The sequence below is a fragment of the Poromitra crassiceps genome (assembly GCF_964638095.1).
Source record: "Poromitra crassiceps genome assembly, chromosome: 1".
NCBI classification, from domain to species: Eukaryota; Metazoa; Chordata; class Actinopteri; order Beryciformes; family Melamphaidae; genus Poromitra; species Poromitra crassiceps.
In genome coordinates, this window is record NC_139623.1 from 48,863,415 (window position 1) to 48,888,214 (window position 24,800).

The 24,800-nt window shown below is 43.2% G+C and overlaps 1 protein-coding gene across 1 annotated transcript in view; it reads left to right on the forward strand.

Annotated features, from left to right (window-relative positions):
• The window catches only part of arhgef12b (Rho guanine nucleotide exchange factor (GEF) 12b), a 140,413-nt gene that overhangs the window by 71,454 nt on the left and 44,159 nt on the right, over positions 1-24,800 (forward strand). The window contains exons 5-17 of the mRNA XM_083646927.1: positions 2,143-2,200; positions 2,682-2,908; positions 3,298-3,375; positions 4,045-4,164; positions 12,059-12,169; positions 15,984-16,100; positions 17,088-17,186; positions 18,404-18,514; positions 20,550-20,648; positions 21,702-21,744; positions 21,954-22,059; positions 22,944-23,081; positions 23,249-23,281. Coding sequence (XP_083503053.1) covers positions 2,143-2,200; positions 2,682-2,908; positions 3,298-3,375; positions 4,045-4,164; positions 12,059-12,169; positions 15,984-16,100; positions 17,088-17,186; positions 18,404-18,514; positions 20,550-20,648; positions 21,702-21,744; positions 21,954-22,059; positions 22,944-23,081; positions 23,249-23,281 — 1,340 coding nt within the window. The remainder of the gene's footprint in view (positions 1-2,142; positions 2,201-2,681; positions 2,909-3,297; positions 3,376-4,044; positions 4,165-12,058; positions 12,170-15,983; positions 16,101-17,087; positions 17,187-18,403; positions 18,515-20,549; positions 20,649-21,701; positions 21,745-21,953; positions 22,060-22,943; positions 23,082-23,248; positions 23,282-24,800) is intronic.

Here is a 24,800-nt window from a genome sequence, read left to right on the forward strand (position 1 = left end):
GAACAAATTTAATTTTCTCCTGATCTGTCTGTCTGAAAAATGCCATTTTAGTGTCAGAATGTTCAGAAGATATGTGGCTTCGGAAAATAAGCCGAATATTTACTTTGATGAGTATGAAAGAATCTGTCATAATCTGAGATCAGCTCAGATCACGTTAACTTCTCCCATTGACTCCAATACACTCAGACCTGCCGAAAGTCTACTAAAGGCCCTATTATACTCTATGTTAAAGACGGAGACGGACTGAGCCTTCTGTCCGTACTCTGCGTTAATTTCGTGCATACTCTGAAAGCTTACGGATATGCATGAAACGCAGCAGAACCACACACACACTCACACATTTGACTCTCTACTGCCCACTGGTGGATGTATTGCTTAACATGATACCAACATGAAAGACGCATGGAAGTATGTGGGCAGAGACGATTACACCGCTTGAAACGGAGACATTTATTTTCGTATGAAAATAGAGTATAATTGGGCCTTAAGTGGGTGTGCCGTGGTAATGCATGTGCAAAACCCATGTGACACAAATATAGGAAGTGACATGAAGATGGGCAATGACATGACGAAATCCCATCGTCTTTGGCGATAGTAGACTCCATGCTAACACTTTAGCATACACTATGTTGGGCGATAGTAGGCTCTATGCTAAAACTTTAGCATACACTATGTTGGGCGATAGTAGGCTCTATGCTAACACTTTAGCATACACTATGTTGGGCGATAGTAGGCTCCATGCTAACACTTTACCATACACTATGTTGGGCGATAGTAGGCTCCATGCTAACACTTTAGCATACACTTTGTTGGGCGATAGTAGGCTCCATGCTAACACTTTAGCATACACTTTGTTGGGCGATAGTAGGCTTCATGCTAACACTTTACCATACACTATGTTGGGCGATAGGCTCAATTAAACACTTATACACTATGTTGGTAGCCTGGTAACCAGCCCCAATGAATCCTTTATTAGGGTCTGGACACAAGCCTATCCAACACTGATTTGGTGACGTATCTTTCATCTCCAACTGATTGGTTGCTGTCTGTGTCAATCATCAAACTCTTTGACCAATAGCAAAGCAGGACAACTTTGACGATTCTGCGCCAAAGAACTTAAATTGATAAGAACTGAAGGCTAATAAGTTGTTCCACTCTGTGGTTCTACTGCAACATCAAGGCGGGAGCGCTGTTGTAAACTAAAACCCACAGGCTTAGGGCCCTATCATGGCAAAAGGGGCAAGTTACCGCGTGCGCCGGGCACAGCGCAAATTAATGGGCGCTCCCAAGTCATCTGCTATTCTCCCTGCCCCACAAAATGCCATCTGCGCGCAGTGCAAACGGGCCTGGCAGATTCCTGTCTCGCATTCCCTTTAATACAGTTTGTGTGGTGCATGCTGTAATTCTTTCCATGCGTACAACTCACAACAACCATCGCCTCATAAAAACATCTGTGATTTGATGCAATTCGGGTTCTTTTGTTGACTGGAAAATAGAAACGTGTTTGCAATGGGGAAACAGGGACATTTGATTGACAATAGTATTGCAAGTAGGCAGCATGGTGGCCCTTTACATGTGATAAAAGTTTTTCAGTGAATAGTAGTTGATTGCCTCACTAAATAATCTGCTGTTACCCAATTTTAGCAGCAGGATTTGATATCCTGGCATTTGTATTTTAATCCGACATCGTGCGTAATGATGTTTCCAAAAGGAACTCCCGTGCATGCACTTCGCTGCGCAGCGCGGAGAATAATGGTCACTCACACTGCCGTTTTGAGCCCGGTGTCGGTGAAGTGGTTACAGCAGCAGTAGTGGGCTTAGCTAATGTAGCTAACAGCTAGATAGCTATTTAACATACAGGTGTGTTGTTGCAGCGCTCTTGCGTCATCGGTAACGTTAGATAAGTCCAATCAGGTGTGCCGGACAGTATGTGTCCTGAATCAGTGCCAGTGGATGGGCTTGCGTCCAGACCCATATGAAGAGTGCTGACAACTGCAATTCATATGGGGCTGGATACCAGGCCACTATGTTGGCCGATAGTAGACGAAATGAGTAGACAATAGACAGTGGGCTGAATTGTCCTGTGCTATTTGTTTTAGAGTTGAATTCTCCCCTAATACTCTTTGTTTTCTGATACGTTAGGTTAACGGGACCTTAGTTACTCATTCAAACCACATAGAAGTTGTAAAGCTGATCAAATGTAAGTATATCTGTAGTACGCTTGATCATATTTTCATTTACTCTAAATGTTTTTTATGGCACATCAAGAATGTAAGGTTATTAAGTTTCCTATAAGGCTATGAAGCAAGTTGTTACTAATCTTCCTCTGTCAGGACATTCACATTGTCGTGTTTGTCGCGGTACTAAAACTATGACAGTACTACAATCTGCATGCTATGAGAGGGTGTCATTGTAAGAGGATAAGCATACCCTTTTACACTTGGTATTAACCGATGGTCTCTTTTTTGTGATTGTATGTAGATATGATCTAGCTCGATTACATTTTTAAACCAGACATTAAAATGCATCAATTCTAAACACAGTAAACGTGGGTGTCTATTTACCTCATCATAAGCTTTCGAGTTTTGTGTAAATGACTTTCTCTCATGTTATTTACACGTCTCACTCCATCCATGAGTATTGTGACAATCAGTTTTGAACAAAGATGTCACTGTTTCCAGCGGGTTCCTACGTAGCCCTGACGGTGCTGGGGAGGCCGCCGGGGCTTCCTCACATCCCCCTGGAGGAGCAAGGGGCGGGGGAGAAGGGGGAGGAGGAGGAAGCGGGAGAGGTGGGCCTGTCCTCCTCTCTCTCAGCGCCACAGTCACCTGCACTGCCAGGCGGGGAGCAATGCAGCAGAACCTCCTGCAGCCCCCAGGATCACGTCACCTCACATCTGCCCCGTGCTGTAAGGATGGACATAGAGTCTCTCTGTCGGTCCCAGACAAAAACAAAACAAAAAAACATTAGACACATAGAGCTATTGGATAGCCTACACAGAGACAGACACAATAGCTATTTCTCAGGCAGCTAAGCTACACTGCTGCTTCAGCTCACTTGGTAGCACACAGTCATTAGGAGGCCGAAATATGTTAATAACAGATCATTGATTAAACCTATTCATGAACATGCACAGTCTCTAGACCTACTATAGACCTACTTTAGGCTACCACTTCATAACGGTTGCATGTTATCGAAAATGACTAACTGTTACATTTGTATTAGAGGAATAATAACAAAGTTCTTCGCTGTATGTCAAACTATTTTGACTCAGTGCGTCCCTCATCTCTCCTGTAGGGGGAGAACAAACTTGTACACAGCCAGAAAGCCGACCTCCTGCAAAAGAGGCTAACCAAGGAGCAACATGGCTTACAGGTGTGTGTGTGTGTGTGTGTGTGTGTGTGTGTGTGTGTGTGTGTGTGTGTGTGTGTGTGTGTGTGTGTGTGTGTGTGTGTGTGTGTGTGTGTGTGTGTGTGTGTGTGTGTGTGTGTGTGTGTGTGTGTGTGTGCGCGCGCGCGCGCGCGCGTGCGTGTGTCTGTCAAGAGTGAGTTTTGCCAATCCTCGATATTAGATCGTAAATTAAATTTCCGATCAACTTTTGCATCAGCCTTCAGTCTCCAAGTTTGCCTTTTGCCGATTCTAGTATACCAAGCGCCCAGTGTTTAAGCATTGACATGGTCTGTTTTTTGTTTTTGTTTTTTAGTTTCTTGTTTTTATGCTGCCATTTTTGTCCAGGTGTTGCTCGAAAAATAGTTCTTTGATCTCAAGCTTTTATCTGGTTAAATAAAGGTTAAATAAAATCCAAGTGTCTAAGAGTGAATTCACCTGACTCCAGCTTAACACAAAAGTGATATTATGCAGAGAATGTTATTATTACCTCTATAATTTAAGTCTGTTGATTTGCCTCTGCCTTGTATTAAGGATTCCACCATTTATCTATACAATGGATTATAAAATGGAAGGATTGATTTGACTTGAAAAGCACCAAATTGAAGGTTTAATCTTGCGAATGGGAAGCTTGACCGGGCTTTATGTGTATTAAAGGCACTGGAGGAGGAATACAGCAGAAACCCTCGAGCTAAACTACTGAAGGAGATCCAAGAGGTGAAGAAGCACATTCCAATGCTGCAGGAGCGGCTCAACAAGGCTACAGGAGCATCACAGGTACACACGCACACACACACACACACACACACGCACACGCGCACGTACACACACACACACACACACACACACACACACACATACACACACATATACACAGACACACATATATATACACACATACGCACACACACACACGCAGACACACATTATGGAGGTCCAAACGACTCAATAAGCATGCGCAGCTATCGACTGAACGCGTCACACACGCATGCTTTGATGCCTGTGTAGCAAAGCAACGCTTGACGTATCATGTAGTTTCCCCATTGACTTGTAATGGTCACGCGTGCACGCGCACGCATACGTGCTCTGACTGGTGCACCCTGCATAACATTACGCGTAACATCACGCGTAACATCACGCGTAACGTTACGCGTAATGTTATGCGTTATGTTTATGCGTTTTTCGCGAACGCATGCATAAACGCACACATGAAGATGATAGAACATTTTTGTCACGCTCGCACACTAGGGTTGCTAGGGTATACTAGGGTATACCGAAATTTCAATACCTTTTCGATACTTTTTATTAAAAACGGTTCGGTATTGGAAGTTCCCAAAGTTCGGTACCATCACTTTAACTGGTCGTTGCTGTGCTTTTAAAATGAAGTTGCGGGATTCCTCGTCTAATTAACGTTACACGCGACGCAACAAATAAACACACATTTCCAGACAATTGTCCAAGTCCCTCTGATCCGAGTCCCAAGCGAGTCTCAAGTCAATTGGTCCCGAGTCTCAAGCAAGTCCCAAGTCTTTCCTTTTGTCGGCAAGTCAAGTCAAGTCAAGTCACAATGTTATTTCAAGTCAAGTCTCGAGTCGAGTCACAGGTTATGTCAAGTCGAGTCACAGGTTAGAAAAAATGACAAGGCAGAGATTATTTAGGCTGCAGACGTGCGCGTTCACGTTAATACGTGCTTGTTGCCAAGCAACACACTTCTCTCAGATGAGCTCGAGACAGCTGACAGACAGCTCCAACTCAGCTCAAACTTATAGAGTTGTATTCAAAGCATAGAAACGTTCTCACAGCTCAATTTAACAGCGCCAACACAAGCAGTTTGATCACAAGTGCAATCAGTACTGAATGCGATGGCAGACTGCGCACTGCGGGCAGTTGACGAAGTCAGGAAGAAATTGAAAGATCTTCCGACGCATCAGCTTAAAACCCGCCGACGAGCGGAGGTCCTGCGCCCAAAACGTCTATATTTACAGCACATATCGATCGATATTTTTGGAGAAGATTCCGGCCGCATGCATCACGCGCAGATCAAGATGAGACAGCTGTCAGTGAGTAGCTACGCATTTGGGTGTAACTTTTACGCCTGCTCCATACACAGACGCAGCGCATACAGGGTGCATTAGTCATAAAATTAAGTTAGTCGTAACTTTGAGTTCTACATCGGACGTAGCGTGTAAACCTAGGCGTACGCCCAGCTGGTGCACTCGGCTGATCTTGTCACAAGTCCGAGTCGAGTTTCGAGTCATTTTCTTCCAAGTCCGAGTCGAGTTTCAAGTATTTACCTTCCAAGTCCGAGTCGAGTCGGAAGTCGTCAAATTTGCGACTCGAGTCGACTCGAGTCCGAGTCCCTATGACTCGAGTCCAATTGTCTGCACATTTCCCACTGTCTCTGCCATCACACTGGACATCATCACTAGCGGGAGACTTCTCCCCCTCCAGCAAATATACATGAATGTTATGCGTAACGAACATGAATCTTACCGAGAGGGAGAGAGCTAAGCTAAAGTAGCTAACATCTAAGCTAGGTATAACTAGCGTGTTAGCATTAGCTAGCCAATCTGAAAAGCATCTAAACAGCGGTGAGATTAGTGAGAGAGTCGGTAAAAGGAGGAGAGACCCGCGAGTGTTTGTGCAGAACTAGTGCATGTTGTGTACAGTGGGGAATGAGCCGTTGTGATGAAGATTAAAGCGAGATTCACGGAGTTGAGAGCAGACAAACACTCGCAGCTGCATCCTCTCCAGTCCTGCTATGCGTCCAGGAGCCGTTGGTAAAGCACGCGTGTGTGGCCTTTGAGTGACATCTGTAATGTGTCACAACAAAAGAAATAACCTGGGTTACCCTTACTATGTTATCGTGTGTTACTGGACAGACACACTAATAACTTTTCAGTCTAAGCCATCTCACATAGCCAGTGCTGCAGTTCATATTTTTCTATTGTGTTTCTATTTTCAATGAGACAGGCAAAGGACCTGTCTCAAACATTGACTGAGGAGAGAGCATAGAAAGGGAGGAGGTGGGGAGGGAATGGGAAATATGGGGGAGGAGAGAACAGGGAGGGAGAGGTGGGGAAGGAGCAGGGGAAGGGGGGAAGAGAAAGAGAATGGGTGCCATGCTTTAGAATAGAATGGATGCCATGCTTTAGAACAGTGGGGGGGGGGAGTTCAGGAAGGGGAGGAGGTGGGGAGGGAGAGCAGGGTGAGTATGAGAGAGAGTATGTGGAAAGGAGGGGATGCCATGCTTTAGAGTAGAATGGGTGGCATGCTTTACAGCAGGGGTCACCAACCTTTTTGAGGTCGAGGGCTACCTGAAGGGTAGAGAGTCATGTGGGGGGCTACCTGTTAAAATTTGCTCGATTTACCTTTAAATAATGAGTATTATGCATTTATTCGAGAAGATTTTATTTATTTATGAAGAAGAACTCTTCCTCCCACTCCTCGTGAAATTGGTCATGTTTTTTCTTTCGCTTTTCTGCCATTGTTCTTGCTTTCCATCATTTAGCTTAGCCGACTGATATAATCATTGGCAGCTGGCAGTCGCACTGTCGCAGAGTGAATGACGTAGTGACGTAACGTATAACTAAACTTTGACCCCAGCCCAGGCGGATCAAAATAGTTAATCAATAATTAATTATACACAGACAATAAATTATACACAGACAATAAACGTTTTTAAAACGTATGCATTGTTAAACCAATTATTTTCTACATTCGTGTGTTATTGTGGGAAGGGAGGAGAAAAACAAATAAAAAATAAAATTTTCTGGTTATATTTTTTTGTTTTGTTTTTGGGGCCGGTGTGCATGCACAGCAGGGCCCCTACATTCGACTCTGTCGCCGATTTGAGCACGGATTCAGGTTCTAAATGTCTTTCCACACTCCCAGCATGCATTTCGGCATAAACAGAGGCAGAACGCAGCAGAGAAGACGCCATAAGCTCCGGAAAGTTTTTTACAATTTAAAGTTTTATTTCATCACTAAATTAATTTCTGATGACTTTTGATGCCTACAAGCAGGGTAGTAGGTTTCAGCGAGGAACGCGAGTGTCTGCGCGGAAAAGTGACGTCAAATCAGCAGACACGCCCCTCCGCAAGGCTCCGTGCGGACGGTTTTCGACCGGCCGTGCGAATTTTGTAACTACGCGGACGCGGACGGGCGGACAAAGTGGAGTTTTCAAGACTCGCGCTCAATTCCGCCTGCAGAAACCCACACAGAGTATACAAGCTCCACACGTTTCCTCGTCGGATTCCGTGTCTCTCATTTCCGTGCGGCCGGCCAAAGCGTCAAGCATAATCCAGGCTTTACACGGAGGACGCTGCAGCTTGACATGCCACAGTAAGGGTAATGAATATGCTACGTGAACGTTAGCAGGTACTTGTGCAGTAGGCTAAGTAATAGGCTATCATCTCATTGTTGCTAGGTATGTCTCCACTATATGCACTCGCGGAGTGGAGACATGAGGAGTCTTTGTTTAGAAAGAGCTGGGGGGAGGGGGGTGCTGGCGAGTGGAGTCCGTAGCAGTTGTATAACATAACACAATAGACAGGCAGTAATTTAAATGAAATCTCCATAACGTTACAGCGTATAATAGCGTATAATAACCAATGCCCGAACGATTAATTAATATGCTACGTGAACGTTAGCAGTCCATAACGTTACAGCGTATAATACGCTATTCCCCGAACGATTAATTAATTAATATGCTACGTGAACGTTAGTGGGTATTTTAGCCTATGCAGTAGGATAAGTAATAGGCAATAGGCTACCATGCACCGGCCCTATGCCAGGTTTCCACCTGGCCTTGTTTGTTTTGTTTTTCCTTTCTTTCCCCTGTGTCTGAGCCTGTTTGTCTGTTTTGTCTTGTTTGTGTTCTATAAAAAGTTAAAATATGAAAAAAAACAAAAAAAAATCATTTTTCTGAACGTGGCCTGCTATCGCCACAGCGCCACCCCACGGGCGACCAGGTGCCCGCGGGCACCGTGTTGACTACCACTGCTTTAGAGTGTGAGAGAGGAGAGAGCAGGAAAAGGGGGGAGAAAATCAGACAATCTGACTACTCTAGACATTAACCGGAACCAGAGCCATATAATAGAAGAGTTCCGACATCTCCCTTCACTCCAATGGACCAGTTTTTTACGCTCAAGAGTTCCAGGAAGTAAGGTCCTGGATTAAGCAGCACTGTCGAGTTGCAGCAAAATAGACAGTTTGTGTTGTACTCTGAAAGGGTTTTTTCCCCCTTGAATCAAATTGTACATTATCACTTTATTTTAGCATGCAAAAGTAGCGCAAGACCCATTCCTCGCTGTTCATTGGCTAATGAGTCTCGCATTTTGGTCCTCCGCTGACGCCACTCTCTCTCTAGAGGACATTAACCGGAACTAACTAAGGCACAGGGAATCTACCTAATCTACAGCCTAGTCTGGCCTGTCCTATTCTGCTCTAGTCTGATTTTAGCCTGAACACTATAACAGGTCTACAGCCTACAGTTAGGCTGTACCTAATCTATCGCCTAACCTAAGCTATTCTAACCTACCGGCATCCCTCGACCAGTGATGGAGAGCACCGATGCCCCCCACCCCGGCCCCCGCCCCCACACACATAAGACATGGGAGAGAAGGCCAGGCCGGGACACAGCGGCCCCACCCCCTCACCCCCAGTGCGTGCAAGGAAACCTTTCCACCACATGGATTGCCTCAGTGACTTGTTGGCTGAGGAGGAACCTTGTGAGGGCCGATGTACTGTAGGGGTCCAGCTATGGACCCCATCTGGGGAACCCCCTCTGGGACAGGCCGAGAACATGCCGGGCTAAACCATTTACAGAGTTTCAGATTATGGAAATAAAATTTACAAAAGAACAGAAAATTTAAAATGTAAATAGGAGTCCAACAAAAGGAATACGGAAATGTAGTCTTTAAATGATCCTAAGATCAGGGAAGAGAGTTGAAAATGTAAAAGGTAGAGTCGAAAAAAAATAAATATATATATATAGTCTTTAACACGTTCACTGCCGTGGACGAGATATCTCGTCAAGCAGAAACCAACGGTTGACTGCCGTGGATGAGATATCTCGTCCAAATTTTTTTTTTTTTTTTTTTGACGGTGGGACGTCGATCAACCCCTTTTACATCTCCTATTAAAATATGGGAGGTATTGAATGTGTATAATCTATTTTACCGACCCACTAAGTGGCGACAGTGCTCTCCAGACGAGAGAAAGCCAAGAAAAAACAGCCGCGTGAGGAAGCCATTCTCATGAAAATGGATTGGCGAAAACGCTTTCGCTTTCGCGCAGGGAGCTGGCGGTGGGGGATTGCAAATTTGCATAATAGATTATGGGTGCAACACACTTTGAAACACGCAGCATAAATAAGACCAGAATCGCAAAAGCTTCATCAAAGCTCTCAACCGAAACCCCAAGAAACGAGCGAGCCCATCCAGACTCGCCCGACGAGGGGCAGCCAGGCAGCACAGACAGCAACTCGCTTGTCACACACCCGCTGCAGCCACGGAGGGAAGAGGAGAACACACACGGAGGGAGGAGTTTGAAGGAGAGGGGGGTTTCCTGCTGTTATGGAGGAAATTACTGTTCAAAACTATTGTTTAGATGTCTGACGTCTTACTGATGCCAAAAATAAATGGTTAAAGTGACTGTTCTATCGAATTTCACAAAAAGCCATTTATCTCAGCTTAAATTTTCAGACGCTGAAACCATGCTGTATTCAACTGCTAATGCATACATAACTACTAACTCTACAAACTAACTCTTTTAGACAGAGAAAGCACACATTCTATTAGTTCTTTTGAGATATTTTGTGTTCACAAAATACTAGCAGAAAATAATCCTCGGCTCTTGAAAGATGAGCCAGAATCCTCAAAAAAAAACCTTGGCAGAAGCTACCTACAGTAAAAAAAAAACTGGTGGCAGTGAATGTGTTAAGTAAGTTTAGGGAATACTAGCTAATTAGCTAGGTGAAATTCATGAGTCCGCATTGGTGACATATATCTGTCTGTCTTATCTATCTACATGTATCTACATGTATCTATCTATCTATCTATCTATCTATCTATCTATCTATCTATCTATCTATCTATCTATCTATCTAGAGAGATAGATTATCTATTAGATAGATAGATAGATAGATAGATAGATAGATAGATAGATAGATAGATAGATAGTCACGCATAACAGAAACAGACAGGCGATCTCTGCTTTGGCTACTAAATTTGGTAGTTGTAAAACAATTATATCAACGAGCAACGGATTGTCAAAACGAATTTGACCATCGATGAAAAACGTGACTTGGACGTAAAGCAAGCTATCAATTGATATATCAACATCCCCCTAGCTATCTACAGCTCCACTAGGCCCGGGCTGCACCCGGACATTTCCTTCGGTGGCTGGCCGAGCAGGGATTCTATTACCCCGGCCGCCATAACGTTACGCCCTGCCCGGGGAGCTTCACACTAATCAATGTCGTCACAAGCCACAAAACAACAGCTAATGTAGCTAGTTAGCTAACTTCCCAAATGCTTGTGACTATAAGTGTGCCTCTCCTAGCAGGCTACACGGACCAAACCAAAATGAGGACTTGGAGAAGTCAGCAAGTTGGACTGACGTTACAAGTTCTGAAAATGTGTGCCTTCGTCATTCATCGGTTGTTCATAATGTATGTCTATGAAAGGCAGCTGTGCTGCTAGGCTAACATATAGGTAAGTAACGTTAGTGCTTCCTAGCAGCACATTGGTACAACCGATGCTGGAATGAGACACATATTTTCAGAACTTACCACTTCAGTCCTACATCCTGGCTCACTTCCAAGTCGTCTCCTTGTTTTTGCGGCCTGGAATCCGTTATTCCATGAGACTACTGTTGTCTTAGTGTTAGTCCCAGACAGCCAGGTTGGAGAGAGCCTGGTGACGCGGGGTTAGGTTACTGGAGAAAATTGTCCGAACAGGGAAGGGAGGGGCAGGGCGCGCGCCGGCCCGGGCTAGGCTTGGCATCACCATGATAACAAGTTCTACTGACGTCACTAGAACTATGGCTCTCGCACAAATCGGCACAAATCCATGTCCTCTCGTCTACGAGACTTCATGGGGGGAGGGGGGGTTCATGGGGGTAACAATAAAACACTTTCACCTATTTATTTGAAGCTTAGCCCATGTTTAATATGACCATCCAAGATTTTAACAACATATATATGATACAAAATTAAGAAATGCATAATATGGCCCCTTTATCAACATCACACAGGCACACACACGTTGCTGCGCGTGTGTCCTTTGACATTGACTTTGATAGGGCCCCATACACACACGCGCGCACACACGCACACACACACACACACACACACACACACACACACACACACACACACACACACACACACACACACACACACACACACACACTATTTGATGGATCCTTTTATCCAAAGTACCTTACAACAGGGCTTCCCAAACTTTTTTGTGCCAAGGACCGGTAGACACATGGGAAAAAAGTCGCGGACCGGGACCAAATGCGTTGCGGCCCGGTACCGGTCCGCAGCCGGTGCATTCTCATGGTATTGTAAGGCCTACAATACCATGAGAATGCATGCATTTTTAGCATTGTAATGTGTACCTGGCTGCTAAGTCAGGGAACAAATTCTGTATGTGTGTTTCAGGACGGTGGCCCAGGGTCCAGGGATGGGGAGGATAAGCTTCCTCCCAGGGAACAGGCTCCCTGCTCACGGGTTGATAGCAGCAGTGACGAGACCCGGACCAACAATACCTCTGTGAGCATAATCACACACCACAACACTGTGGTCAACCACATACAATGCCAGTTACCACTGGGTTGCTGAAACATGTTCTTAGATGTACTGACCCAGTGGTAATTAAAATAAAAAAGGGACATTTTGAGTGCTAGAAACTAGCAAAGATTTGCACTTGCACTTGGGCGTAAGATATAGCCCTGGGCCTGCTGCGATGGATCAACCTCCGGTAAGCAGGATTCACTGTGGTGTTCTCCTGGTTGATGTTGTTTGTGGTGGTACTGTTGACTGGCTAGCTTCCATCAGTTGGTGCAACAGGCTGCAGGTCCCGGTAGACGTAAAACTGCTTAAAACTTAAGATCCAGGCGCCTGATCATTAAAAATCTTTCACTATACTAAAATGCGTGACAAATTTGAATTGACAAATTCAAATGCATCGTCCATAATCTCGAAATCAGATCAATATCAGTGGTGTTTAGCATGCTAGGCTACAGATCGACTGCTCTGAGTGCTCAAGTTGCCCTGCAAGTCCCCGCATGTGAAAGCACATGCAGGGCGACTTGAGCGCTGGGAGCAGTCGATCTGTAGCCTAGCATGCTAAACACCACTGATATTTATCTGATTTCGAGATTATGGACGATGCATTTGAATTCGTTGGCCGCCCGTATTTATTTGAGCTGGAGTAACATCATATGGATTACAAATTGAGGAGCGGGGGAATGGGAGCTGCTATCTCTATGTGACAGACAGCAAACAGTGATGATGAAGGTTGTTGAACCGAAACGTTAATAAACTCCAAGTCTTCAAGTATGCTCCAGAGTGCAGACTTTTTTCTTTTCAACAGACAGCAAACAGAGCACGCTGAGCACGCTGCACCAAGGTAAATAGAAATTAATTTTCTCATTGCCTCTATGATATAATTGAGAGCCAAAGTGAACGTCACTTCCTGCTTCAGCAGGCCTACCAAGGGATTTAATCTGCCATTTTATTTTCCATATACATTTTGTAAAATGCTTATAATTGTTTTTTTACTTGGTCAAAACAAGCAATTCAGCTATATTTAGAATTCGGAGAGACCATAGAACATTTCACTTGGACCAAGACTTAAAAAAGAACATAGAACAAATATGTTCTTTAAATATTTATATTTCTTTACGTTTTGGTCCCAATGAAATGTTCTGTGGTCTCTCCTGTTTCTAAATATAGCTGAACCGTTTGGTTTGAACAAGTACAGCAATTTTTATAAGCATTTTCTGAAATGTCTATGGGGAAATGAATGGCGGATGAAAATCCCTGGTACGCATGCTGAAGCAGGAAGTGACGTTCACTTTGGCTCTCGATAAGGATATGAGCCGATGCGTGTCAGAAAATAAGCTATTTACATTCCTCGTTTCCAGGTCGCAGCTCAAAGCATATTATCATTTCAGTGCATGGATATCAAACATAATTTATCAGGGTGATTTAAAAATCATAATTAAAGCTGGAAATAAGGTCCAGGTTGTAAAAAATAACGGAATTCTCCTTTAACTTAAATGTCAGTGAAAGCATTGACATCATGTTTCCAGCAGTGACGCACGCTCTCCTTTCTGAAGTAGGACTAATGGCTCATTTATACTCCATTATCATACGTTAATAGATGCATCCGTTTCAAACGGTGTAATCGTCACTGCCCACATACTTCCATGCGTCTTTCACGTTGGTATCATGTTAAGCAATACATCCACCAGTGGGCAGTAGAGAGTCAAATGTATGAGTGTGTATGTGGTTTTGCTGCGTTTCATGCATATCCGTAAGCTTTCAGATGACGGACAGAAAAAGCACAAAATGAACGCAGAGTACAGACAGAAGGCTCTGTCCGTCTCCGTCTTTAACGTAGAGTGTAATTGGGCCTTAAGTGACCGGCAAAGAGCAGAGAAGGTGACAGTGGGCTGTGGGACTACTCGACCACAGCAGCCACTACATTCCTACAAAAGACCAAATTAAAGCTACAATTTCTGCCTCTTCCTTGACACTTTGTTTCTTATGGAAACAAATTTGACACAGCATTTTCTGCTCTGTTTACAGAGTTGTAAGTATGCATTCCTCTGTAGGGCCACTGTAGAGCAGCTTGATAAGGAAGATTAAGATCACTTCAATTTGTTAAATGACACAAGTTAACTGGAGTTATATTAGTGCCATTTTGCTGTATTATTTCCATCTTACGCATTTGTGTGAGAAGTGTGTGAGAAGAACCAGTTCTGGCTGCAGTTTGTGGTTTAGTGCCATGAAAAGTGTGTTCCGCTGCTGTTTTTTTTTTTTTTTTACTTACGGTAATTTTTATTTGGTTTACATCAACAACAATACATTGTATTCCTTCAGTTACAGTTGTTTGCTTTTTCCTTTTCCTTTTCCAGCAGTGTGCTTATTGTACACCTTATCATTGTATATACACTCATAGCTTGTAATGACAATAATAATGACCATCAAAACTGAAAACAAACAAATAAAAAATAATAAACCTCCACTCCAACATATACACATGTCCAGCAGCGCTTCATATAGAGGGAGAGCAAGAGAGAGAGAGAAGAGAGAAAATTTACATCAGGGGAACTAGTGTAGGCTACGCTCCATCATGAGCAATGACTCACACCCACTCCACGGCGTGCTAGTCAAACACAGGAGTACATTCAGTGAGAGACTGATTCCACCTAGATGCAACACGGAGAGGCACAGGAAATCATTCCTGCCTGTGGCCATTGGTCTATTTAATGCCTCTCTTAAAAGAGCACCTCGGAGACGCTCAGTCTCCCTGAGACTGAGCCAGCCGATAGGCTAACTGGAAAAGTGCCTGGCTGAGCCACGTGTAACGTATAGGGCAAGCCGAATAATATAAGTTCAGTGTGCAATAAAGATAGGCTAACTGGAAAAAGTGCCTGGCTGAGCCACGTGTAACGTATGGGGCAAGCCGAATAATATAAGTTCAGTGTGCAATAAAGACAATTGGCACGTAAGGTATACTTACTCTACGTATTTGCTTACTTAGACGTACTCCACTATTTTGCTCCTATCGCATTTAATACTGTTTACTGTTTATACTGTTTATTCCATGCTATGTTGTGTTCTTTCTTCTTATTCTGCTTATTTTACTATCGCATTACTACTGTGTATTTTATTTTATGCTATGTGTGTTATGTGAACGAGCAACTGTAACTTGTCCCAATTTTCCCCCCGGGGATCATTAAAGTCTTTCTGATTCTGATTCTGATGTACGTGATGTCTATCAGAAATGTGTGATAGAATGGAAATTAGACTAGGGGGGCGTACAGCATTGGGTAGTAAACCTCATTGCATTAATAGAGTCATAACAGGCCCCCATCTTTTAACAAAAATTGGTTTCTGAAGCCTTAGTGTGTAAGTGATTTGCTCCATCTGGTAAATATCCCCCACTTTTTGAATCCATATATTATATGTGGGAGGATCTGGTTTCAACCATCTTATAGTAATACACTTTAAGGCTGTAGTTAGTAATATATTTAAAAGATATTTTTTGGCCCTCCTGTCTAGGCCTTCCGCTGCTGTTTTGATGAACGGACCTGCTGGTGCTGATTTTCTTATATTTGACAGGAATACCTCTAGTACTTATAGAATAGAGCTGAACACTACCGGAAGCCTGTTCCTAAATACTGCTTACAAAGTTTGCTTTGTAATAACAGAGTCTTTTTTTTTTATCACCATCTCTATAAATAGGGTTGATAAGGTCCTACTTCCAGACCTCTGGGGATTTCCCGATATCCAGTGCCAGACTAAACAATCCATTTGGTGTGTGTGTGTGTGTGTGTGTGTGTGTGTGTGTCAGATACCCGGCAGTCCCCTCCCCGAGAGAGCTGGCCAAAGAGAGACGCCCTGCCAGAGCCCGAAGATCAACACCCGAGACATCTGCCCATCGCCAGACACCCAGGACGGCCCCGACCTGGTTAGACACACACACACACACACACATGCACACACACACAAGGCTTTTGTTCTAGGTTATGGAATAGCGTGATCCACCCACGCGTTACGTCCTGCCGGTAACAGTCCTCACTGTCAGGTGAAAAGAAGTGGCTGTATCAGAGGAAGCATGCGCTAGTCTACGCTGGCTCTCCCCAGATCGGCAGAGGGGGTGGAGCGACGACCGGGACAGCAGGGGGAATTGGCCAAGTAAAATTGGGGAGGAAAAAGCAGAAAGAAATTGATAAATAAATACACATTGCAGTGGTTGCTGCTATTTCCTGAGGAGAAAACTGAAAAATCTATCTGAAAAATCACCAACGACACCCCCCCCCCCAAAAAAACAACAACAACAAAGCTTGCCTTATTGTATTTATTGATATTAATGACGCATAATCATTTCTGACAGTGATTATTATCATTCATGCCCACACATCTGTGCTTACATACATAGGATGAATCTATCAGTGAGAAAGTCCTTGTTTGCGTGTGCACATATCTACTATCTATCTGTCTGTCTGTCTGTCTAATGTGTGTGTGTGTGTGTGTGTGTGTGTTTGCGTGTGCACATATCTACTATCTGTCTGTCTGTCTGTCTAATGTGTGTGTGTGTGTGTGTGTGTGTGTGTGTGTGTGTGTGCACATATCTACTATCTGTCTGTCTGTCTAATGTGTGTGTGTGTGTGGGGGTGTCACTTGCTGGCTGCTGTGGCGTGGGTAGTGCTCGTTGGACCATGCAATCACTGTTGGTCTGTGTGTGTGTGTGTGTGTGTGTGTGTGTGTGTGTGTGTGTGTGTGTGTGACAATGACGTGCATGTGTGTGTGTGTGTGTGCCTGTGTGTATATGTGTGTGTGTGTGTGTGTGTGTGCCATCTGCTGGCTGCTGTAGGTACTGCTATGTCTGTTTGTGGGTGTCACCTGCTGGCTGCTGTGGGTAATGCTCACTAATAACCCTGAGTATATCACTTAGGACTCCAACGCCCAGTGCATCGTGGGTAACCCTCCCTGCCACCTCCACCCTCAGATCATCGGAGCGGAAGACGACTACTTTGACACACAACAAGAGCAGGTACCCCGAGGAATGTGTCTGAGTAATTGGTGGACTAACTGAACAAGAAATTGAGTGGGTACCACATTATCTGGGCAGAAAAGCTACTTTTTCCACAACGTCTCTACTTTTTGACAATGTCTCTCTCTCTGTCCCGCGTTATTTTGAAACCCACATAGGTTACGCCAAAACCACGCCCTGTGCCCGCCTACGCAGCAGTCAAGCGCCGGGATTGGCCAGGAGCAAGTCTTTTGACAGCTCGAATCTCCCACACCACAAACACTGCACGGCACGCAGCCCAGCGATTTCATGAACCAACTGAATTGCTCTTGAGAGCGGACATTGAAATGAATTATGGTCACATACCTTCCTTAGTGTATTAACGCTAATGAAAACGTAATACAAGCTTTTAACACATTTCCCACACCACAAACACTGCGCCCAGCACAGCGATTTTATTAACCAAATTGCTCTTGATAGCGGACATTGAAAATAAATTACTGTAATATATTAACGCTAATGAAAACGTAACACAAGCTTTTAACACACAATCGATTTTTAAACATATTTATTTCAAAACATCATTGTAAAATTCTTTAGCCAAAGCTTCAATAACAGAGCGCTGGCAGATTAACTTGCAAATGAAAAATAGAAAAAATATTAAATTAAAAATACAATAGGCTACAGCACATAGCTTGGCCTAGCTTCTTTTTTTGGCACAGCTATTCATTCCCCCCAGTCCAGCCATTTGTTCCAGGCCAGTGAAGTCCCAACAATCTACAAAAACATGCAATAATATAAAATCATAGATAAAAAGTTGAATCATACACAATCGATAAAACCAAAAGTAAAGGGTTAGCCTTCCCAATGGCCAAGGGCAGCATCTGTTATTCTGGCCTCATAATAAGCACTGAGGCGGGTGGTCAGAAAGTCAAATAACCGCGGTACATACATTGTATGCTTTGGTGCGATGTCTTTCAATATCCTCATTGCAGCCTCGCTGTAGTTGTTGGTGTTGTTGCTTCTCACAGGAATGGTGTCCCTGTAACGGAGCCCAACATGAGCATGGGCGCCTGGCCAATCCCGGCGCTTGACTGCTGCGTAGGTGGGCACAGGGCGTGGTTTTGGCGTAACCTATGTGGGTTTCGAAATAACGCCTCTGTCCCCCCACCCCGCCTCTCTCTCTCTGCACCCCCCCCCCCCCCCTCTCTCTCTCTCTCTCCCTCTCTCTCTCTCAGATCAATGGTCATTGTAGTTGTTTCCAGAGTATAGAATTGCTTAAATGTCGTCCAGCTCATCTGGCAGCCTTCCTTCACCATGTTGTCTCGCAGTTTGACCCTGCACCTCTGGTATGTATGCAACCGCACGCACGCACGCACGCACGCACACACACACACACACACACACACACACACACACACACACACACACACACACACACACACACACACACACACACACACACACACACATACAACACACACACACAAACACACACACATACACACACACCACATGCAATACATTGTAAGTGGTTCTCAACATGGGATCCGGAGGCCTCCAGAGGTCCTTGAGGGTGTTCCAGTGTGTTCCCATCATACAGATCATGTTCAATTTGACAATGATTCCATTGACAAGAAATGAACACAATTAGAGAATGTGGAAGAATGACTATTTTGATTGTAGTTTGTAGATTGTAGTTGCACTGTTACTGTCATGTTCACTGTCCACATATTCATGGTATTCTGGACAGAAATCATATCTAACAATGAAAACATTTTCATATATAGGTCCAAGAGACAAAATCTCATGAACTAAATTAGGGGTCCTTAATATGAAAAAGTTTGAGAATCACCGTTCTAAGGTACACCACACGTACCATGTGTGTCTCTCAGCCGATACTATTAGTCTGTTACATCCATATCTAAGTTGGTATTCTAGTATAGGTTGACCACAATAAGAATCCTCAACAATACACTATTGAGTTTTCAGGGTCTTGGGTGTAAGTTGACCTGGGAAAGCATAGGAACTCACAGTAGGTTCATGGAGGAAACATATTGCATGGGAAGGGTGGTGGGGTGACATGCATTTTAGGGTGACCAGGGATTTGGAATAAACAAGATGGTATCCTCAGCATAGGCATCAGCTTTGACTATTACAATGTTGTATAGGCAATAATATGACCTGTACAGTATATAATCAGTCCCTCCAGGAAATTGCGATTTTGCGATCGCAATAATTAATGCAAATTCAACCAAACTCTGCGATATTTGCGGGGGCTTGCAATTTTTCTAAATTCCCGCGATTTTGCCGCAAAAAGTTAGTAAAATGCCGCATCTTTACCTGGGTTTGAGATATATGTGCGCTGTCATCTTGCCTGGTTGCGGTGGGAACGAGGGACAACAATAGGAAGTGACGAGAGTATGGGACATAACGTAACACGTCATCGCATTGCGATGAGGAGTGCAAATCCCTCACATTTGCCAACAAAAAAAATAACCGCAAAACAATTACCAAATGTTTTGCATGAAAGTGGAGGCAAACTATTTTGCACTCCGTGCAACACTGTCGTGGAGGAACACAAACGGAAATCATCACTGGACAGCCACTTTGCTAGCGCGAGGCATTTGAGACCCAAACACACACACACACACACACACACACACACACTCACACACACACACACACACACACACACACACACACACACACACACAGGTGGCATATTTTGCTTAGGGTCTAGTAGTTTGAATATTTAACAAGGAACAATAGGGATGAGGAGGACAGGGAAGGCATGAAGAGGAAATAAGGATAAGAGGAAAAATATGAAGCACTAAGTATGAGAAAAGGCAAAGTGATAATAGCATTATTGAGGATGAGGAAGAAAGGAGAAGAGAAACGATGAAGGGAGGAAAATAAAAAATTTAATTAAAAATTAAAAAATTAAATCGCAATTTTTTCCGCAACTCCGCAATTTTTGCCAGTTCCCGCAATTTTACTGCAGAAAATCACATAAAATGTCGCAAATTGCATCGCAAATTTTGAGAAAAGCAGCCGCAAAATCAAGCATTTATGATCGCAATAATCACAAAAAAACTCAGCGAAATCCTGGAGGGACTGTATAATGTGAATAAGAGTGGGCCAAGGATAGAGCCTTGTGGAATGCCTTCACTGATCTCAAGAAAGCCTGATCTTCTGATGAGGCAATGGATGATCATGTTTTTGGGGACATAAAGATAGAAAGTGATCTGCACAGTCACCTTTAAGTCCTCTCTGTATTCCCTGTGCTAGCTGTGTTACCTCTCTGTATTCCCTGTGCTAGCTGTGTTACCTCTCTGTATTCCCTGTGCTAGCTGTGTTACCTCTCTGTATTCCCTGTGCTAGCTGTGTTACCTCTATGCCGACTTGCACAAGCAAACCAACTCCAAAGAAAGCCGACGCCTATTCATCGACTTCCATTCGTTCTTCATGGATCGAACAGCAGTAAGTTATTCTCTCTCCCTGTTTTGTTTTTCTCTGTCATTTTCTTCCATTTCTCTCTCTCTCATTCTCTCCATTTCTGACACCTTTACTCTCACTTACTCGCTCTCTCCCTCTATCTCTTGCTTTCTCTTGCATTTATCTTTTGTGGCCTTTTAATACAAACTTTACAATTTAAAACGCAGCTTTTTGCTTTAATAAATAACGGTAACACTTTATAATAACTATACACTATTAAAGCAGGACTAAACCGCAAAACACTTATTTTTGGCTTTTAACCAATATATATGGCTTTTAGGGTGGTGTGTGAAGAATTCTGGTCCAAATTTCCACATTTGAGACCAAATTTATAATATTCTATAATATTCTATTCTCTTTATCATTTTCAACAGCATACGTGCCCACTATGGGTTCAAACCTGCTTTTTTTTGCCCTTCAAAATGTCCAAAATGTGTTGTCCAAAACTGAAAAAAAGTTTTCAGTTTTGTAATCAAGCCAAGGCTTTGAAAAATGCTGACACTGGTGCCCCTCAGGATTTTGGGGTGGCAACTGGGGTGGCCAATCAGATTTCAGGGTGTGGCCAGGGCCACCCCTGGCCAACCCTATAGGCATGCCCCATGTAATTAAGGTAGTTAGTAATTGTTAGTTACGGTCGTTAGTAGTTGTTAGTTAAGTATTTTGTGTGAGCTAATCTAAAGTGAGGACTATCTATGCCTTAGAAAGCATTCATAAATTAGATTAAATACAATTACCGTAGTAAATACATAATAAATTAGCTTATTAATCAGGAATAAAACATTTGTAACTGTGTTTACTGTATGAACAATGCTTTATAAATGATGAATTAAGTATTTATTAATACTTAACTAATGCTTAATATAGTTATTATAAAGTGTTACCTGTAACAATTACATACTTGTCCAATTTTATTTAAGGGTGCAATGCAGTTGAAATGTTGTCTTTGGAAAATATAAAAATGCTTTCTTTACAAATGTGCCTGATCTGTTGGTACATTTCTTGATGTGACTCCACCATCTTTCCCTTTCTTTTTTCCAGAATCTGAAAGTACTAGTACCAGAGTCAATTGCGACTGAATTGGGTAAGGAGTAGAAAGACACCTTTCTTGCAGATTTCTTCAATGAATTGACATTTATTGGCATAAAAATCTTATATTTCAGATTAATATGTATGTAACGTTATAGGTAATTTCTGAATTCTAATTGATACAAACAATTGCTTTCTTTAATCTGTTAGAATTGTAATAAAATGTCTGGTTGTCTGTATTTTTCGTGTGTGTGTGGTGTTTAGAGCGGCGGAGGCCTGAGTTGATCCCAGAGGAGGTGTGTAAACAGTACAGCCAAACGTTACAGGACACACTCCTACCAGACCTCCACAGGAACCTGGATGACTTCAGGTAACACACACACACACACACACACACACACACACACACACACACACACACACACACACTTAAGCAAAATTCATACTTCCCAGGTGTGAGGGTCCTCTTTGGTCTGCGTGACGTAAATGTCGTCATCCTGTCCGCGAGGTTTTGTGCTTGCAGCCCAAAATCTGTGAACGTGCATAGCAAGTGCGCCGACTGCGCATGCTCCAGCAGGTAACAACATTGAGCTTGTTTTGGAGAGAGCTTGTGCGAGGAGATTCACCCACACTCAAGCCTCCACTATGTGCAGTGTTCGCTTGGCTGCACTCAATTGGATGACCAAACACACTCCACCGTGATGCCAGGATACCAAAAGCATTCTCTATTGTCCTTTATGCACGGTAGTTGTAGGTCTGTTGTTCTATGGTGAGGTTGCAGTCTATGAAAATAATACAGAGTGGTGGCGTGCGCATGCATGGAACCCAGACTGATACGGACCCCCCAATTAGTGAGCGTGATCTGCGTGACCGGGAACATGGACAGTATGTCAGGACCTTTACGGGCCCAGTTGCACAAAGCACCTTAGGTTAATATTTCCCTTAGGGTCCGAGTTAAGGTGTCCATAAAATAGAATTGACTGCACAGAACACCCTCCAATCTTCTCCATAAGGTTAAACATTTTAAGGAAAACATAAGCACAAGATTTAAGGGTGTTTTGTGCTGTCGATTCTATTTTATGGACACCTTAACTCGGACCCTAAGGGAAATCTTAACCTAAGGTGCTTTGTGCAACTGGGCCCTCAGGTGACCCTGCAAGTGTTTCACATTGTTGATTGGAGGTTTATTGTCATGTGATATCTCTGCATTATAAATCATGGGATTATAATGTGTGCGTGTGTGTGCGTGTCCAGACAGAAGCGCAGTATGGGTCTGACACTAGCAGAGGAGGAGTTGTGTAAGCTAGACTCAGAGAAAGGAAACGACCAGATGGCCTTGGAGAGGGAGTGCTCCTGTGCCGAACACATCATCTCCAAGATAGAGGACATCCTGTGAGTACCTACACACACACACACACACACACGCACGCACGCACGCACGCGCACACACACACACACACACACACACACACACACACACACACACACACAAAATGGCAATTACAGACAGGTTTCAGGTGTGTGTGTGTGTGTTCACCCTGCCTCTTTGTCTGCCTCAGGTTGACGTCACCACCCACAGAAGAGGACAAGTGGTAAGAGAAGGGATTACTTGCATTATCACTTAGCTGCAGTCCAGTTACAGTAACTTCACCTTGGTAGAGCATTTGCATAAATCTATAATATAATATATTATATGAATTATATGAATTATTATATGATATGATATGATATTATTACATAGTAATAATAGACTAACAAATCTATTTTATAGCCCTTTTTAAATCTTGGCATTAGAGGCTAATGCAGAACTTCAGTCTCTTGTGGGCGGTTGCATAGGAGGAGAAATCCATAGGCAAGAAAAGGGAGGATTCCCTGTTTACACTGTTGTGTACTTGCAATAAACTTTTATTGATATAACATTTTGGTCCTTAGATCCTCATCAGATGGCACTTTTTGAAATAAATGTCATACATATCAGAATCAGAATCCCTTTTATTACCACAGTATGCAAGTTACATACGAGGAATTTGTCTTAGTGTCTGTATGCAGCGTAGCGGTCACATCAATATACAGAGATAAGAAGTAGGAAGATAACTAAAGACAATCACAAAGTTGCAAGTGCAATCAAATCGAGTAAATATATACAATATGTACATGAGTGGTGAAGTGTTCTGTGGATGATAAATATGAATTCACGTTGGATTGCGGCGAAACTGTATCTTCATTCTTTCATTTGATCACATCTGTCTTACTGTGCCACTACTTGGTCCCAGGCCAATAAAACAACAACGCAGCCACTCTTTATTCTATTCAAGCAAGCACTGAAGGTCCTGGATAAAAAAAACCCAACAGTTATCATCATTGTGACATCATCAAGAAATATAACTTTCTAACTCATGAGAATTTTCTGTTGATGGCAAATGTCTGTTTGTTGTATAGGATCTTCCACGGCCTTGCCCCCCCGCCTTTCAACAAATTAGTGACAAATCGCAATACCAGTGTGAGAACAACAACAGCCTCCACTAGAGGGGACTGTTGTGTGCCTTTTAGATTGACTAAATTTAGTCAATCTGCATTCACGGTCAAGGCGGGCATGCTGTGGAACACTCTGCCAGCAGTAATTAAGGGCTGTAGTACCCTCAGAGGTTTTAAATCCTCCATTAAGAAGTGGCTGAGAGAGGGTCAGTCCTGCGGCCACCTATAGTCATTGGCGTGGCCTCATATACTGTTTCTTTCTGTGCTATGTCATTTATTTTTTACCATTTGCCAATGTGTGATTTTAGTGGATTTCTATCTACCTCTATGTGTTCTATTTTTACTGTTATGCGCATTGTATATGTTGTATCTTGCTAATAGTAAGTATAATTTTTTGTCATGTATCTTGATTGTTTAGACATTAGGATTTTCCTTTAATTGCTGTATTTGATATGTACTGTGTGCGCACAGGACTCTGTGTGCCCAGGGACTACAGATGCAAATTAGCTTTTAGCTATCTCTGGTGCAATATATTTATTGTGTACTGTCCCTGCTTCAATAAACAATAACAATAAAGATAAAGATAAAGATTTACATGAGATTTACAGACTGAGTTAAATAGACGTTAAATAGGCA